The sequence below is a fragment of the Aspergillus fijiensis genome (assembly GCF_003184825.1).
Source record: "Aspergillus fijiensis CBS 313.89 unplaced genomic scaffold BO72scaffold_48, whole genome shotgun sequence".
Lineage (NCBI taxonomy): Eukaryota > Fungi > Ascomycota > Eurotiomycetes > Eurotiales > Aspergillaceae > Aspergillus > Aspergillus fijiensis.
The window spans coordinates 23,473-38,310 of NW_024469024.1; the positions used below are offsets into that span (position 1 = coordinate 23,473).

The 14,838-nt window shown below is 55.5% G+C and overlaps 6 protein-coding genes across 6 annotated transcripts; 2 read left to right on the top strand and 4 right to left on the bottom strand.

Moving 5' to 3' along the window:
• Positions 1-12: 12 nt before the first annotated feature.
• BO72DRAFT_461225 (uncharacterized protein) lies at positions 13-732 on the bottom strand (the record flags this gene model as incomplete). The annotated part of the gene is made up of 1 exon (XM_040946512.1): positions 13-732. One exon carries the CDS (start codon positions 730-732, stop codon positions 13-15), a length of 720 nt encoding a protein of 239 aa, XP_040798420.1.
• Positions 733-1,472: 740 nt separating this feature from the next.
• BO72DRAFT_461226 (uncharacterized protein) lies at positions 1,473-2,075 on the top strand (the record flags this gene model as incomplete). The annotated part of the gene is made up of 1 exon (XM_040946513.1): positions 1,473-2,075. The coding sequence occupies one exon, from the start codon at positions 1,473-1,475 to the stop codon at positions 2,073-2,075; it is 603 nt and encodes a 200-aa protein (XP_040798421.1).
• Positions 2,076-4,765: 2,690 nt separating this feature from the next.
• BO72DRAFT_384744 (polysaccharide lyase family 7 protein) lies at positions 4,766-5,547 on the bottom strand (the record flags this gene model as incomplete). Its single annotated transcript, XM_040941560.1, has 2 exons — positions 4,766-5,063; positions 5,117-5,547. Coding segments are annotated over 2 exons (729 nt in total), but the record flags the coding sequence as incomplete, so codon positions are not given.
• A 530-nt stretch (positions 5,548-6,077) lies between these two features.
• Positions 6,078-10,030, top strand: BO72DRAFT_515847 (uncharacterized protein; the record flags this gene model as incomplete). Its single annotated transcript, XM_040949558.1, has 10 exons — positions 6,078-6,385; positions 6,447-7,016; positions 7,076-7,554; positions 7,610-7,746; positions 7,801-7,852; positions 7,912-8,189; positions 8,256-8,729; positions 8,794-9,088; positions 9,164-9,894; positions 9,966-10,030. 10 exons carry the CDS (start codon positions 6,078-6,080, stop codon positions 9,987-9,989), a joined length of 3,348 nt encoding a protein of 1,115 aa, XP_040798423.1. The 3' UTR covers positions 9,990-10,030.
• An 846-nt stretch (positions 10,031-10,876) lies between these two features.
• Positions 10,877-11,704, bottom strand: BO72DRAFT_488180 (uncharacterized protein; the record flags this gene model as incomplete). Its single annotated transcript, XM_040948027.1, has 3 exons — positions 10,877-11,134; positions 11,208-11,281; positions 11,421-11,704. The coding sequence occupies 3 exons, from the start codon at positions 11,702-11,704 to the stop codon at positions 11,097-11,099; spliced, it is 396 nt and encodes a 131-aa protein (XP_040798424.1). The 3' UTR covers positions 10,877-11,096.
• A 1,273-nt stretch (positions 11,705-12,977) lies between these two features.
• On the bottom strand, positions 12,978-14,093 carry BO72DRAFT_450676 (alpha/beta hydrolase). Its single transcript, XM_040945309.1, has one exon. The coding sequence runs from the start codon at positions 14,038-14,040 to the stop codon at positions 13,264-13,266; it is 777 nt and encodes a 258-aa protein (XP_040798425.1). The 5' UTR covers positions 14,041-14,093; the 3' UTR covers positions 12,978-13,263.
• Between the last annotated feature and the right edge of the window lie 745 nt (positions 14,094-14,838).

Consider the following 14,838-nt stretch of genomic DNA (forward strand, 5'->3'; position numbering starts at 1 on the left):
GAGGTGAATTGCTTACTCAAACTCAAGCGGGTCGTATTTCCCAAGATTCAACCAGTCCGCATACGACAGTCCCAGCTTCGTCCAGACCCAGTACGCCACCTCATAGCGGGGCTCCCCGGCAGACAACCGGATCTCCAGCAGCTTATCGGCAAACCAGGCCCTGCCTTCATTCTCGGACAATCGCCATGGCTCCAACGGGGCATCGTTATCCGTGGTGTTGACCCACGATGGGCTGGCAGAGCCCGGGTACTCCCCGAAGATGAGCTGGCCGCGGACGAGCACGGCGCCGTGGATGGACGGCGCCTTGGTCTCGTCGGACTCGTCGCCCAGGTTGTGGCGTTCCCACTGCTGCTGCAGACACGCCCGGCGGCGCTGCCAGATGATGGCGGTGGCGTCTGCTTTTTCTTCTGCTTCGGATCGCGGGGACTCGAGGGAAACCTCATCATCGTCCGGGCCGGCGACCAGGATCAGCACGGTGCGCGACGCGGAATGGGAAATCGTGATCACGTCGCAGCGGGGGGTGCTGTGGTGGTCCTCAGAGGAGGAGGCCGGGGCTGCTGCCTCGGTGGTGATTTGGATGTCCCACCCGTGGTAGCAGTCGGAGGCCGGGTAGACCTTCCTGGCGACTGCGGCAAGCCATACGGTGGGCGAGGTGCTGTAGTCTGGTAGTTCGTCGGCCAGGCTGGCGTTGCTGCCGCTTGGTGGGCTTGGGGGCGGCCATGGGAAGTCCATTGTCGTGGGAGGGTTTGTTGTTTGGTTTGAGTGGTGACTCTAGTGTGTGTGTCGTAGGTTGTTTTTTGGTGGAGGTTGATGATGGTTTCGAGGTCATTCCGGGGGCAATATGAGAGGGCTATTTACATATGTGTGAGGAGCGGTGGCTCTTTATGGGTGGTGGTACTCTTTCAAGTTGGTTGCTCTTTGGGGTGTTGGACGTTTGGCGGGAGATTCTCAGTTGATATCAACTTGATAGTGAGTTCGATACAGAGGGTGAGAAGTGTAGCAAGCAGCAACAAGCCTAGTATAGTAAGAACCAGGAACAAAGCTACACCGATGAACTGTTGCGTAGCCGTCTCCAGGCCCAGGTCATAGCTCCAGTGTGAAGTTGTTATCTCCATCAACAGCGATTCTACTCACTCCCACCTTCACATCCATATCACCACAACTGATACTCTCTCGACTTTGCCAACCAAGACAGAGAGAGTGAACAAAGCACAGTCCTGATCAGAGCCCTCTCACAAAGAACAAACCGGTCTTCACCAGCTAGTCCTTTGCAGCCATCCCACCACCACAGAACAAACCTCCAATCTCGATTGAACCCCAGCAAAGAAGTAAGATATAAAACCTCCGTCTACCTCTCTACCTCCCTTTGAGCAACAAACAAACAGCCCCAACCCACTAACCACACAAAGCACCCACACCCTCAACACCGTCTAACCAACAACCCAACCAACTTACCAAGATCAACCGCAAAAATGGGGCCCGCCAACCGCTACGCCGAATGGCTCCACCGCCTGCGCAGCCTCTTCCCGGACACCGAGACCCAAACCTACACCATCACCGCCACCCCGCGCGAAACCAACTACCCGGGCGACCTGACCCTGCACTACACCCAGCTGGCCGTCTCCACGCCCGCCCACGGCATCTTCCTGATCGTGATCTGCCCGCATCCCCGCGAGGAACGCCAGCCCTACCCCACCGCCGCGCCGGAGCGCGCCACCTTCCTCCCGGATCCCTGCCGGGAGGCGGAGCTGGCGCGCCGCAAGCGCGTGCTCTGGGAGTGCTGGCCGGTAGTCGTGCGCGACGGGGTCGATGTCGTCGGGTTGGTGACGGTGGGCGCGGCGTGGGAGGGGGCGCCTGAGGTGGCGTTCGGGTACAGGGTGGATTATGCTGGGTCGCTGGGGTCGGGCGATGAGGAGGAGGGGGAGGGGGTCGCGCTGGTGGAGTGTATCCGCGGCCCGGTGGATGATGATGGTTTCGTGGAGAGGTTCCTGGTGGGGTTGAGGGGGGCGTTGCCGTTTGTTCCGGGGAATAATGAGGCTGTGAGAGAGGGGGTTGAGGTTGTGGAGATTGAGTGATTGTCTTGTGAGGTCGTCGGTGGTCTTGGGGAGAGAGGGGGGTCCGGGTGTCTCCCCCGGTGTCTCTTGATATCTCTTCTCGAGACGATGTCGTCGTTTCTGCTGCTTGTTTTGGTACAATACATGTGTCATGGGGTCTTCCCTGGCTTCTTAATTATTCTGTGCATTCTTGTGTGTGGTTTTGTTGTTCGGTTGGTTTGGTTTGAGAGGGGAAGGGGGGCTGGTGGTCTCCCCGGGTATCCTATAATTCTTTATTCTTGTACATCGCGCAGTAGATTCCTTTGGTAGACTTCTCATTAGAAGGGGGGTCCGGGGGTCTCTCTCGGAACTCCAGGAAGTTTTCCCGTGCCAGACTTCGTAGCTTATTTGTTATTCTGAGAGAAAAAGGGGGGTCCGGGGGTTCTCCCCGGGAACCTTGGGAAGTTATTCTCGTGTCAGACTTTGTAGCTTATTTGTTATTCTGAGAGAAAAAGGGGGGTCCGGGGGTTCCCCCCCGGAATCCTTCAAAGCCCCATGATTCTATATGATGTTCTAATTTGTCTTTGGGTTCTGTCTTGAGAAGGGGGTCGGGCTGTCTCCCTGGTATCTATAAGATTCAATCCCTGTATTATTTGATCTCTTTTAGTCTTCTCTGTGGGGTCTATATATGATTCAACGATTGTCCTTCAAGTAACGCTCTATACTATTGGAACAAGAGATTTAGATAGATTTCTAACATGACCATGTTCTTGCTTGGGAGTGTTCTCTTGATTTGGATTCATTCGCCACTCACAACTATCATTATATATAGTCCAGGGCAGACAAACCCAGACAAGATGAGTGATCTTCCATACAGCCAGTGAAAAAATCGACCTTTGACAAAATCTCACTATACAAGTTCTCATCTATACTTCTTTGACATGATTCTACCGGCTCAGTAGGCTGTCTTGGATCTACAAAAGTTAGACCTCTATTCCTACTACTATCCTAAATCAGCTGCTGACCTGCTGACTCTCCACTAAACGCCAGCTGGCCACTACACCTCCGGTAACAGCACATGCCCCAGCAAGGTCTCCCGACAACTCGAAATACTTGAAGTCTCCTGCACAATCCTTCTCACCGTAAAGCTCCAGCAGCGCACCATCCCACGAAGAACCGGCCCCAATGCCCATCCCAGCCACGGAACCGCTCGATGGGGCATTATGACAAGTACTGGCAACACCAAGAACCGTCTCGCTGACATATGAGCAGCAGGACACGTCGGAGTATAACTCGATGGTGACGGTGTTGGCGTTGGTATTCGCAGGATCCTTCCACCCGCACTCTGGCGCAATGCTGTAGCTCTGATATTGCTCGGCCACCCCCCCGTCACTGCACCACCCATCCGCATTCGTGAGACTGAATCGCTTGCTCGACCCGGTGCAGCCCAGACCCTCGTACACCTGGATGTGAATGTTATTCCCAAACACGTCCTGGCCCACGGCCTGCGTGACGCTGCCAAACGGCGCCTCGGTGTTGCGGCACTCGCCGATCACGAACCGGCCCTGCTGGGCTTCAGTCTGATACTCACAGCAGTTCCCATCCTGCCAGAAGGCCAGCGCCACCTCATAACTGCCAGTCACAGACAGCTCGTGCGTATCACACTGCTTCTTGATCCAAAAACTCTGGAACTCCTCATCCACGCCGCCCGCACTGCACCACCCGTCCGCGTTTGTCAGACTGTGGTCCTTCATCGTCCCCGTGCAATCAGCCCCTTCGAAGAGCTGAACATGGACGTTTTTCCCGAACATGTTCTGTCCGACCGCCTGGGTGATGCTCCCAAACTTGTCGTTGGCATTGTGGCAGCTGCCCACGGTCCCCAGGTCGATATCCTCGCCATTGAACACGCAGCACTCGCCGTCGCGATACAGCGCCAACGACACGGTATTGTCATTCTTGGCCGTCAGATCGTGCCGCGCGCAGTCCTGCGCGATCATGAAGCTCTTCCACGCGACCCCATTCTTGTTGCAGGTGGCCGCGTTCGACAGCGAGAACGAGTCGTACGTGCCCTGACACCCAGACTCGGTGAAGGTGTGGATGTGGATATTCCACCCAAACTCGTTGGTGCCTACCGCCTGGCTGAACGAGTGAAACGCCGCGTCCGCCTCATGGCACGTCCCTGTGTTGCCCATCTTGATCGTCTCCACCGTGGTGCAGCAGCCCACATCCGAATACAGCTCCATCGTCACCGTGTTGTCGCTCGCGATGGCCGGGCCCGTCACCGCACACGTCTGCGGCTCGCTGATCATGAAGCTCTGGTATCTGGTCCCGCTGGTCACGGCCTGACACCCCTTGCTGTTACTCAAACTAAAACTGGTCGAGCCCCCGGTGCAGTCCAACCCATCCCAGGCGACGATATGGATGCCGCGGTCGAACAGATTCGCCCCGACAGCCTGCTCAATCGAGGCAAACGGACCATCGGAGTTATGGCACACGTTGAATGTCCCAATATGCGCCGTCTCCACATCATGGCAGCAGTTATCTTCATAGTACAACCGCAGGTTGACCGTGCTGTCCGAGTACTTGGTCGGCGCCGCGGCGCACGCCCCCGTCGGCGACGGGTACGGCTTCACCGTCGCGTCGAGCGCATACAGAACCTCCCGCGGCCCGATCCCGGCCACGGAGATGGTCGACACGGGATGCGCGGAGCCCGTGTTTGAGGCGGCCGACCCGTGCGTCACGGTGATCGACTGGATGCGCACCTCGGAGTACGAGTCGCCCTGGTTGTAGTTGCCCACCTTGAAGTAGCTGTTGGGGTTGGCCAGCTCGTACTGGGAGAGCTGCACAAACCCGCCGTCGTTGACCGCCACCGAGAGCTGGGCGCTCTCGTACCGGATCTCGTAGGTGAAGCTCGTGCCCACGGGGATGGTGGCGATGGTGGTGTAGAGCAGTTCGCCGCCGGCGCGGGTGCGCTCCACCCCCATCGTAATTTGGCCGGAGGAGCTGTAGAACAACTCGCAGACGGGCTTTCTGCAATCGAATGAGCATTCATGTCAAGTCAACGGTAGGAAGCTGGTACTCACGAAGAGATCGAGTCATCGATATGGATCTGTCCGATCACCGTCCCATGCGACGAGTCGTCCGGCTGCGGCACCGACAAGGTCACCCGCAGGCGATTGTTCCCATTGCTGGGACTCCAGCTGGACGGGCTGATTTCGCGAAACTCGGTCCGGCAGTGCTTGCTGTTGGGCGTGGTGACGCAGCCCGCACTCGACGGGGACCCCGGCACCGTCATGACCAGCTCGCCGGTCGAGCCGTCCGTGTAGAAGACGCTGCTGCTGTAGCCGCTGCATCCGGCTAACGACGACCCCGAGATCGTCTGAGGACTCCCCGTGCTTCCCGTGGGGAGTTGGAGGTTCCATTTGGTGAGGTCGAAGTTGCCCCCGGGGCTGCAGGAGGGGTTGAGGGCGGCCGCGGAGGCGAGGAGCCCTAAGAGGGCATACAACCGGGACATGGCCGGTTGTGAACTAGCAAATGAGTGAGGTGAAGCTCCCCTCAAACTTAACACGCAAGGGAACTATTTACTATATATCTGCAGGGACGAGTCATGCAGAAACCATATGCGCCGTAGTAGTGGAGGCGGATCAGTAATCTACTTCAGCTGCCGAGCGTAAGCAAATTACCGAACACGAGCTGCGTAAGGGTTTATGGGGATCATGAGGCACAAACCCCTGCTTTTAGCGGCGGGTTAGTGCCTCTTAGTGTCCTTTAGTGTCCCTGAGGCTGATGGTTCCCAATAGACGAGGATAGTCACCACCTCGTTTTCATGGCTTGGCGTGAAGAAAAATCCATGTCCCTATATTAGTTCTGACTGTATAGCGGGTCCGGTTGTTCAGCTCGCGTGGCAGCCCGTCCTATCAGGGTTGCTGCTCCGACACCATTCCCTGGTCAGAGGCTCTACTATAAGAACACAATGCATTCCTTCAGAGTCAGGGACCACTGACTGAGTATCAATAGGCTTTGGGTCATCTGCGCATCAACAAGATGACCGTGGGCAGGACAGTAGCCTGGCTATATGCCTTGGGCCTCGTGGCGTCTTCCGCCGCTGGTCCCCTAAGATCCCCTCTATCAGCACCCAAAATTGTCCGTCGCGCAACGTCGTCGGCAGATCCCTCTTGCCCCGATGGCTTCTTTTGCCAGCAGTCGGACTGCCCGAGCGATGTGGTCTGTCCGTCCGGGGAGACGTGCATCAATTTCGAGGGCAACTACGCCTGCGCGCCGCCCGGGTTGCAATGGTGTGCTTTGAATCCTACGACGCTACAAGGTGTTGGCTGTGATAGTGGTCTATGCTGGTGAGCTTTGGTTTATTTGTGAATATATCTAGGCTGGGCTTCTTGCTGACGTTTGGCGCAGCCATGGCAACTGTTACACGTCTGACGCAGTCTGCTGCGACTTTCCCAGCATTCAGTGCAGTATTGGAACCGCGTGCAACGTTTGCAGCCCAGGTCAGACTTGTGGTAGCAATCAATGTGTCGGCGGTGCTGAGTCGACTACTACGACCACTACAAAAACGACGTCTTCGAGTACGACGACCTCTCTGCCGCCGGTCGTGCCTTCCTCGACCACTACGACGAGTACTGCCACGAAAAGCACCACAAGCACCACGACTACAACTAGCAAGTCTACCACGACTACTACTTCCACCTCTACCACTTCCAAGACGACCACTACCACTTCCTCAACCTCTTCCACTTCGACGACATCGAGGTCCACCACGACCACGACCACCTCATCTGCCTCTTCAACCCCGACCCAACCAACCCAAGTGGACTCTTTCTCCTTCCTAGGCTGCTACTCCGACCAAGAGAGCCCCCGCGTTCTGGTAGCCGACTCGAAAGAGGACGCCACGGGTATGACGGTCGAGGCCTGCGTATCCCTCGCCAAAGCCGGTGCATGGCGATACGCGGGTGTCGAATATAGCAGGTACGGTCCCTATAAACCTCATGCATTATATTGTAGACAGACTAACGATAACCTTCCAGACAATGTTTCGTCGGAAACACCATCCACGACGGAACAGCCTACTCGGACAGCGACTGCAACATGCTCTGTTCCGGCAACGCGGGCGAGACCTGCGGCGGGGGAAACCGCGTGCAGATCTACGCTGATCGAACCTGGGAGGATCCCACCTACGCGGAGCTGGCAGACGCCATTCACCAGTACAACGCGAGTGTCTGGCAGGCGCTGCAAGTGCTCGAATCATACCAGAACCATCTGGAGACGCTGCAGGGTCTGTTGCAGTCTTCTTCGGCCAAGGTGAAGCGTGCGGATCAGAGTGAGTATGAGCAGATTGAGCTGCAGATGATGGGAGATCAGAGTGATGCAAATGAGGCGTCGAGTAGTCTGTCGGCGGCAAAGTCAAACGGTGACAGGTTGCTGACGTTGGGACGGCGCCTGGATACCATTGATGAAGACGATCCGCGCGTGTCGGAAGATGCGTTTGAGGAGTGGGATAATGCAGGTATGTTCGATTCTTTCATGGCCATGGCTAGCATTCTCACAGTTTTGGACACTAGTGGATGCCCTCCAGAGCCAAATGATCGAGGTGATCCGTGATATCAATGCCAATCTCGTCGAGCTCTCTGATGCCATTGCTGCTGGCCTTGCCCCGGCCATCGACGCCGCAGCGAGTATTTCTCAACTTAGGATAACGGTCTGTCTGCGTGATATCTCCCAAACGACGAACATGTTGACCTAACCTTGACAGATCAATGCTATCGGACTCCCTGTCTCTGCGGCTGCATCGGCAACTGGAATCTGTAAGCCTTTGTGTCAGAACCGCCGTTCTGGACCTAGTACTCATTTATATATCGCATAGTCCTCGTCTTGGCAACTCTGGCCGCGTTGTTCGAAAGTAACGGATCGCCACCCGTCGCGACACCGACCATCATGCCCACCACCACCACCATGATGACCACGGCGACTTCCACCACATCCTCTTCCACCTCCTCCACCTCCTGTGCCGCTACAGCTACCACGAGTCCGGTCATTATCATGACGGTGGAAGGAACAACTGTTCAGGAGTTCCAAGACTTCGTCGCAACCCTGCCAAAAGATCCCGAGGCTCTTCAATTTACCGAGTCGTGGCAGCCGAACGTAAGCTTCTCGCTTTGAACTCCCCACCTACCGCGGCTCGTACTTACCAAGGCATTGTGACTATAGTTCGTCTACATGGGAATCGTCGATCAATGCACCGCCGAAATGTTCAATAGCAATCCCATCGTTGACGCGTGGAGTGTCGATGGAGAAATTGACCTGGATAGCAACGACGATACCCTGGATGACGCGGTATCAGCGAAGAAGAGGTCGTATAGCGCTACCCCAGCGGGATCCTGGCATCCTGGCTCTACGAACAATCCCCTTGACGAGCCGTGGTTGAAGAACGACAACCTGAACGCCACAGAAAGGCAGCCGCACCTTCAGGCACGCATCGAGCCGACGGCCAACAGTCGCTTCTATCTCCAACAGCAGAGCCCCGGCCATCTCCAATGGCTTTCTCAGGTATCACGGTACAGCAACCTGTATGGGAACTATCTGAGCTTCGACGACTTGCTTTACAATGATCCCTCGAATGCGAACGCCAACGGCGCGCCCATTGTCTATGTCATTGACTCCGCCTTCCTGGCTGGGCATGAGGTAAGTTGAGAGCCACACAGCTATGTCCGGAGCCTGCGGTATATGCTGACATTGCCCTATCAAGTCCTTTGCCGACCGGCTATATGACAGCTTCGGCGTGGACGACGTAGGTACTCGGAAGACGGGGCTAACGATCGTACCCCGGAATGGCCACGGAACATGTATGGCCTCCCTCGCGACAGGGGCGTATCACTCGATGGGCAAAACTGCCCGGCTCGTCGCTGTCGAGCTGGTTATATCCAAATCTGGGGTGATACTGGAAATGCGCGCCCGCCGGGCGGCCTTTGTCTTCCATGAGATTTACCGGCATATTGTGAACAATGGCGCCCAGGGCAACGCCGTCATCTCCATGTCTTTCGGTAAGTCTGCCTTTCCCTCTCGTGTACCTTATTTCTACCCTTCTTCTCCCTGCTAACCAAAACCTCATGAAAAAGGCGGTCCTCGGCAGGCATTCCTCTGGGGCGGAAGTCTCAATCCGCTTGACGAGCCGTATCGGGACGTCTTCGACAAATATCTGCAGTGGTTCTATGACCTCGGTGTTGCGGTGATCTGCAGCGCGGGGAACGATGCAACCCAGCAACGTGAGCCTGCGCAATTGGATCTCAACTACCTGTACCCCCGGGGCAAGGGCGGCGCCGACACGCCCCTGATCGTCGTCGGAAACGCTCTGTTCGATAACAGTCGCAACCCGACCTCGCAGTCCCGCGACGAAGAGCAGCGCGGCATTCTCACCCTTTACAATATCGGCACCAACGTCGACTGCGCGACTGTGGGATACAACGACCAAGGGGTGGACACCTCGCAGCTGAATGTCTACGCGGTCGAGCCGGCGGGCACCTCCCAGGCGACCGCCATCACGGCCGGCATGGTCGCCTACTATCTGTCCCAGCCGGACCTGCGGACGCAGTTCATGGCCAACGGGCTGGGAAGCATGTCCCAAGCAATCAAGACGTACCTCCTGAACACAGCCAACCAGTATAAGCTGGATGCCGGGCTAACGGACGGAATTCCCCGGGCGGCGCTGGGCGATGTGGTGCCGTGCACAGGGGGCACTGCGGGCAGACCGGTCATCAACCCTAACCCATTCGTGCCGGCCGCCACGGATGGGCGGCAGTTGGTGCGGACGCAGGTGACGGATGGGACCACCGTGGTGATTCAAAACGTGGTAAGTCATATTTCTGCATCGGTGTTTAGAATTGTGAAATGCTGTGACTGACGCTATGTTACATCCGGTAGCCTCAATGCTGGGATTTGAATTAGAGGAGACATGGTATTTTTGACCAGAGTGATGGATCTAGATCTATTATACAAGGGTTGGGGCATAGCAGATCTTAACAAGAAGCAATGATTCATCGCGGGTCAGCTCAATTTCGAAGACTTTGCAACCACTTCGCTTAGTTTATACGTAGTTGTAACTTGCGAAGTGGCGACCGTTGCTCATCAGCTCCAGCAGTCCAGCAGCCGCAAACAGCCAGTTCAGCCCGACAACACACTCTCTTTCGATCCGACTGTCTCCAATCCTGTGGATCGCCCTCTTATCCTCCCCATCATGACCCACTTCTGCCTCTGATCCGCCTGCATCTATACGAGGATACCCATGAGATCCATCTCCGGCTTCACAGACCAGTTCCACAACCCCAGTCCTCACCCGTTTGAGAATGACACGATACACGCCGAGAAATAGCTGGGGAGACCAGTACTTAAAAGCAGCAGGGAACTGTGCGGCGAAGAAATAACTCCGTGGAGATATGCGCATAAACTATAATGATTTATCCCGGGTTTGGGTAGTGCAGACTAGAATCCATCCTGTCGATCTTCTTTCTGAATTGGAAATACTGACTGCCTATGGATTCTCGAATGGTACTCGCTATCGCGTTCAAATTCTTTCGGCTGCTAGTCTTCTCGTACAGGCGCTAGAACAATCAGGGATCATCCTGTTTATGCCAAGCGTTTAGGACATTCTGGGGAGAAAAGGCTGCCGTGCAAGCTAACGAACAAGTTCACCGAGGATAACACTATGGGATCTCACACAGCAGAATAGATGCGATGTCATGCGATGCGAGGCTTGATTATATACCTCTTATGGGCTGGATGTAACATTCTGCCAAGCAAGTACGCATATTGCATAAGTGACTGAAGCACGGTGCCCTAATTCCGAACCTTGCAACCAAAGTAGGTCACTTTTGGAGGGATTGACGCTATCAAAATAACATTCATTCATGTGCGTTGACCGATCAGGTGAAATGACCCAGCATTCCATTTTGTGGTGAGTGAGTGAGTGAGTGAGTGAGTGAGTGGCTGCCGCCGGGATCCGGGGCAAGCAGGCAAGGACCTCGAAGAAGAAGTCCCTGTCCCTGTGACCCAAGTTCAGATATCGCAGTTCGGCAGCCCCGCAGGGATCCCGCCTGTTGATGAATCGATCAGATGAGGGTCTTGTTAGGCTGACCGGGAAGGAGTGGGTGGATCGTCTCTACTTACCCTTACATCCCGGTCCGGGCGTTCCAGCCTTCAGGTTCCGGACCCAGAACCCGGATTTGGTCTTATACCAATCCCTAGCATCACCAGAACTCATTAGTACCCCTGAGAGGGAGAGGAACCCCGTTTGGGGATAGTATGCGCCATGCACCAAGCCCAAAGCCCCCTGACGGATGGGGACACGGGAAAAGGCAAGGATGTTTTTCCAAAACTTACGTCCCAGCAACCTCCGTCCGGCAGACAAGCTTGATATCGGTCCCGAGGGTCCACTGCCCTGCACGCCCGGTGCACGCGCAGGGGAGCTCCCAGAATGGGGCGATATCCGGGGGATTCGCCTTGTTGATCTTGCATGTCTTGGGGGGGTTGGCGTCCGCTCTTTCGCTGAGATCGACGTCCGGCGCGGTATCGGGGGCTTCGGGTTCGGGGTCGGGGTCGGGGGCGGCTGCTGATATGGCTAGGGCGGGGAGGATGGTTGCGAGGAGGATTGTGGTGGGCTTCATGATCTCTCAAAGAGGGTGTTGCAAGTGATGGTGGGAAGGTTGTGGCTTGATATGCATAGGGTTGGGACTGGAATGGTAGGTTGGGTAAGTAGTCGGTCTGCGGAGTTGTACTCGTGGTGGCTTTTATAGTGCACTCGGGGGTCGGAATGGGGTTGGCTTGCGGGGTTCTGCATCACGCGCTGTGAGGTAATCTTCTTGTTGGCTGGACGGGGACTTTTTGGTATGTGTTTGTGCTGGTCCAGGCTATTGATGAAGACGCAATGTTTTGATTGGCAGAGAGTGTTGGGGGATTGAAACCTATCCATCGTTGTACGAGAAGATCGCCTCAAATCTTTGGAATCGAGTGGAAGAATTTAAAAAGCCACCGTACAGATCAATGAACAAAGAAACTCAATCTTGAGCTACCGTGCGCCCGGTAGCCCTCGTGTTTGCTTGGACCCGGGGCTCAGCCTGGATGGATTCGAGAACTCTTTAGCTGGAGCAGATGTTCGCTCCCTACCCATCTTAGGATTGGATACCCGATGTCGGGTGTGGAGCTCCTAACCGAGCTATGCAGCTGAAAGCATACATACATGTAAGTAGTTCCCCAACTCTTCACAACCCCACCCGGATTAGACTACCAGTAGACGTGACTACGAGATCCATCCCCATCGAGCGGTTTTCGCTCCCCTAATTCTTGTATAAGATCTAAAAGATCAAACGTCAGGTGGATATTGCGGTCACTGCCAGATAGGCGGGAATGTGGCCGGGGGGTCCCTACCGCCAGTGGTGCTTTTTGTGAGGACCTCCTCCCAGGCCCTTGACGGTGAAGGAGAATATCGAACACGAACGGGCTCGTGTGCGGAGTGCGTTTGTGTATGCTATACGAGAATCCGTCTAGAACGCAGATGGGGGAGACTGCTTGTCCAGAGTCCAACGGGCCTGAAGGCCCTAACAGAGGTGAGACGCCAACGGGCGGGGCAGGGGGCAGAGGCAAGGAGGAGTTCGTCTTTCGAGTCGCAGCACATTGACAGTGAGAAGTAGCTGCACATGTCAATTCTTGAAGGTGTGCGCTTTGCCGTAGCGATAGAGACGATTGCTTGAGAAAAGGAAGACAGAAGAGGGTTCTCGTTTTGAGGGTTATGGTGTGATGATTACATGTAACCCGATGGATGGGCTCTGCAGAAACTGTGATGAGTATGTACAAGCGAATAAATGTGTTCGTAGGATGATTTTATGATAGATTGGTGGCATGGAGTTAAGATAGTTTCTCAATCGAGGTTATCAACCTGGGCATGGATGTTCAAAATGCTAGTGATTGTTCCACAGGTGGCTTATCAATCCAACATCCTTTGGGGATTGTTGAAGATACATATCTTGATAAGGTTCAATATTTAGAGCGGCATATCAAGCATAACGTAGTGCTAGTTACCGCATCCATTACGCCCCACTGTATATCAATAGACCCCCGTGGTTTCGCTGCCACCCGCCGTATCCCCCAACACGACAAGAACCGTACCCCGATCCTACAAACTCAACTTGCAGTTAACACCACCCAACACAAACGTGACCACCCATAATCAAGGATTCCGCTCATCCCGCCCCGCCTCCTCCACCAACCGCAGCACTTCGTCGCGTCTCGACAAAAACACACTGTGCGCGGTATCCACCTCCACCACGCGGACCGTCACCCCGTCCTCTGCGACATGCTTCAGCATGATATCCTGGTACACGCGGGGCACGGAGTAATCCTTCGTCGTGGTGAGGTAGGTCACCGGCAGCCTCCGCCACGCATCCCCGACGCTCTGCGTATGGAAGGCGCTCAGCGGACTGCGCACGAGATGCGGCAACGCGGCGGCCACTTGCTTCTCGTCGCAGTCCCCTAGGAACAGCTGGACGGGGTCGACGGGGAAGGTGGAACCGTCCGCGTGGTCCCGAACAAACTGCGGCCAGAAGCCCGTCATCTGGGCCTCGGTGATCACGTCCCACACGGTGCGGCCGGGGCGTTGGATGTAGGCGCAGAGGTAGAGGAGGTGGATGATCCCGCCTGGTTGGCCGGCTGCTGCGCGCGAGGGCCAGTCCAGGCCTTGGGCTGCGTCGGTGCCGATGGCGCCGCCGTAGGAGTGCAGGATCATGAGGACGCGCTCGCCGTTGTTGACGAGGGTGGTGACCAGGTTGCGGACGGTGGCCACGTCGTCTTGGTAGGTGGCCGGTGGTGGGGAGGTGTTGGTGCAGCTGGGCAGGTGGGGGCAGTGGACGGTGAAGCCCCGCGACTCGAGGGCGGTGATGAAAGGGGCGTAGTTGGCCGGAGTGTGCCAGGCGCCGTGGACGAGGACAATGGTGGGTTGAGTGGGCATCTTTGGGGGTAAGAGCGTTGGAAAGCTATTGGGGAAATGAGAGGGGAGGGAGGGTTTGAGGGGAGGAATGGGTGGTTGCCTGTTGCTTGATCGGTTGCTTTATATGAAGGACTGCACAGGGGTGAGGGGATGGTGCGATTATGGATATGCTCCTAAATGGACGCTAATTTGTTACGTGCTTATTAGTTAGTTGGTTGGGGTTCACATTGCATCTCTTGTTGGTGCATCGGCTGGCCTGGTCGCTTAACTAAAGTATATGTGGAGTAGTTGGATTCTATGGGTCAACAGACAAAGAAACCAAGTAGATAGGTTTATGGGGGCTAGGGCTAATGCAATGCAACCCGAACCCACTTTCTTGTTGCTCCAATCCTAGCCTCCTTGGCTTGCGCGTCTGGAAGGAGCATTACGCTCCCAAGCCATCTCCCATGTTTATCCCTCCGTGCTCGTCTCCACTGCGGTAAAGCCCCTCCCGCCTAGCTTACGGCCCCAACGGGTCCGGTTACGGCGGAAGCCGGATGGGAATGTCGACTAGTTTGAGTGATAATTCGGTCGCTAAGGTCGATATTTCATATCATATTTCTTGATTTAATCTTCCCAAGAATCTTCATGTATCAAATATTGATCAGGATCTAAAACACATGTCTAATGTGCAAAAATAAGTGCTTCAATACTTGAATAAACAGAAAGACCCGATGCTGATCAACTTGGTTGACCCCCGTGAGCCTCCGAGGTCGGGTATTCGGACCCCTCGGCTCAGCCGGATCGATTCGAGAATCTAAATAACAATCCCAGTCACGC

Bases quoted from the DNA above. Each gene is read 5' to 3' on its own strand.
- BO72DRAFT_450676 (XM_040945309.1), bottom strand. From the start codon at position 14,040: ATGCCCACTCAACCCACCATTGTCCTCGTCCACGGCGCCTGGCACACT.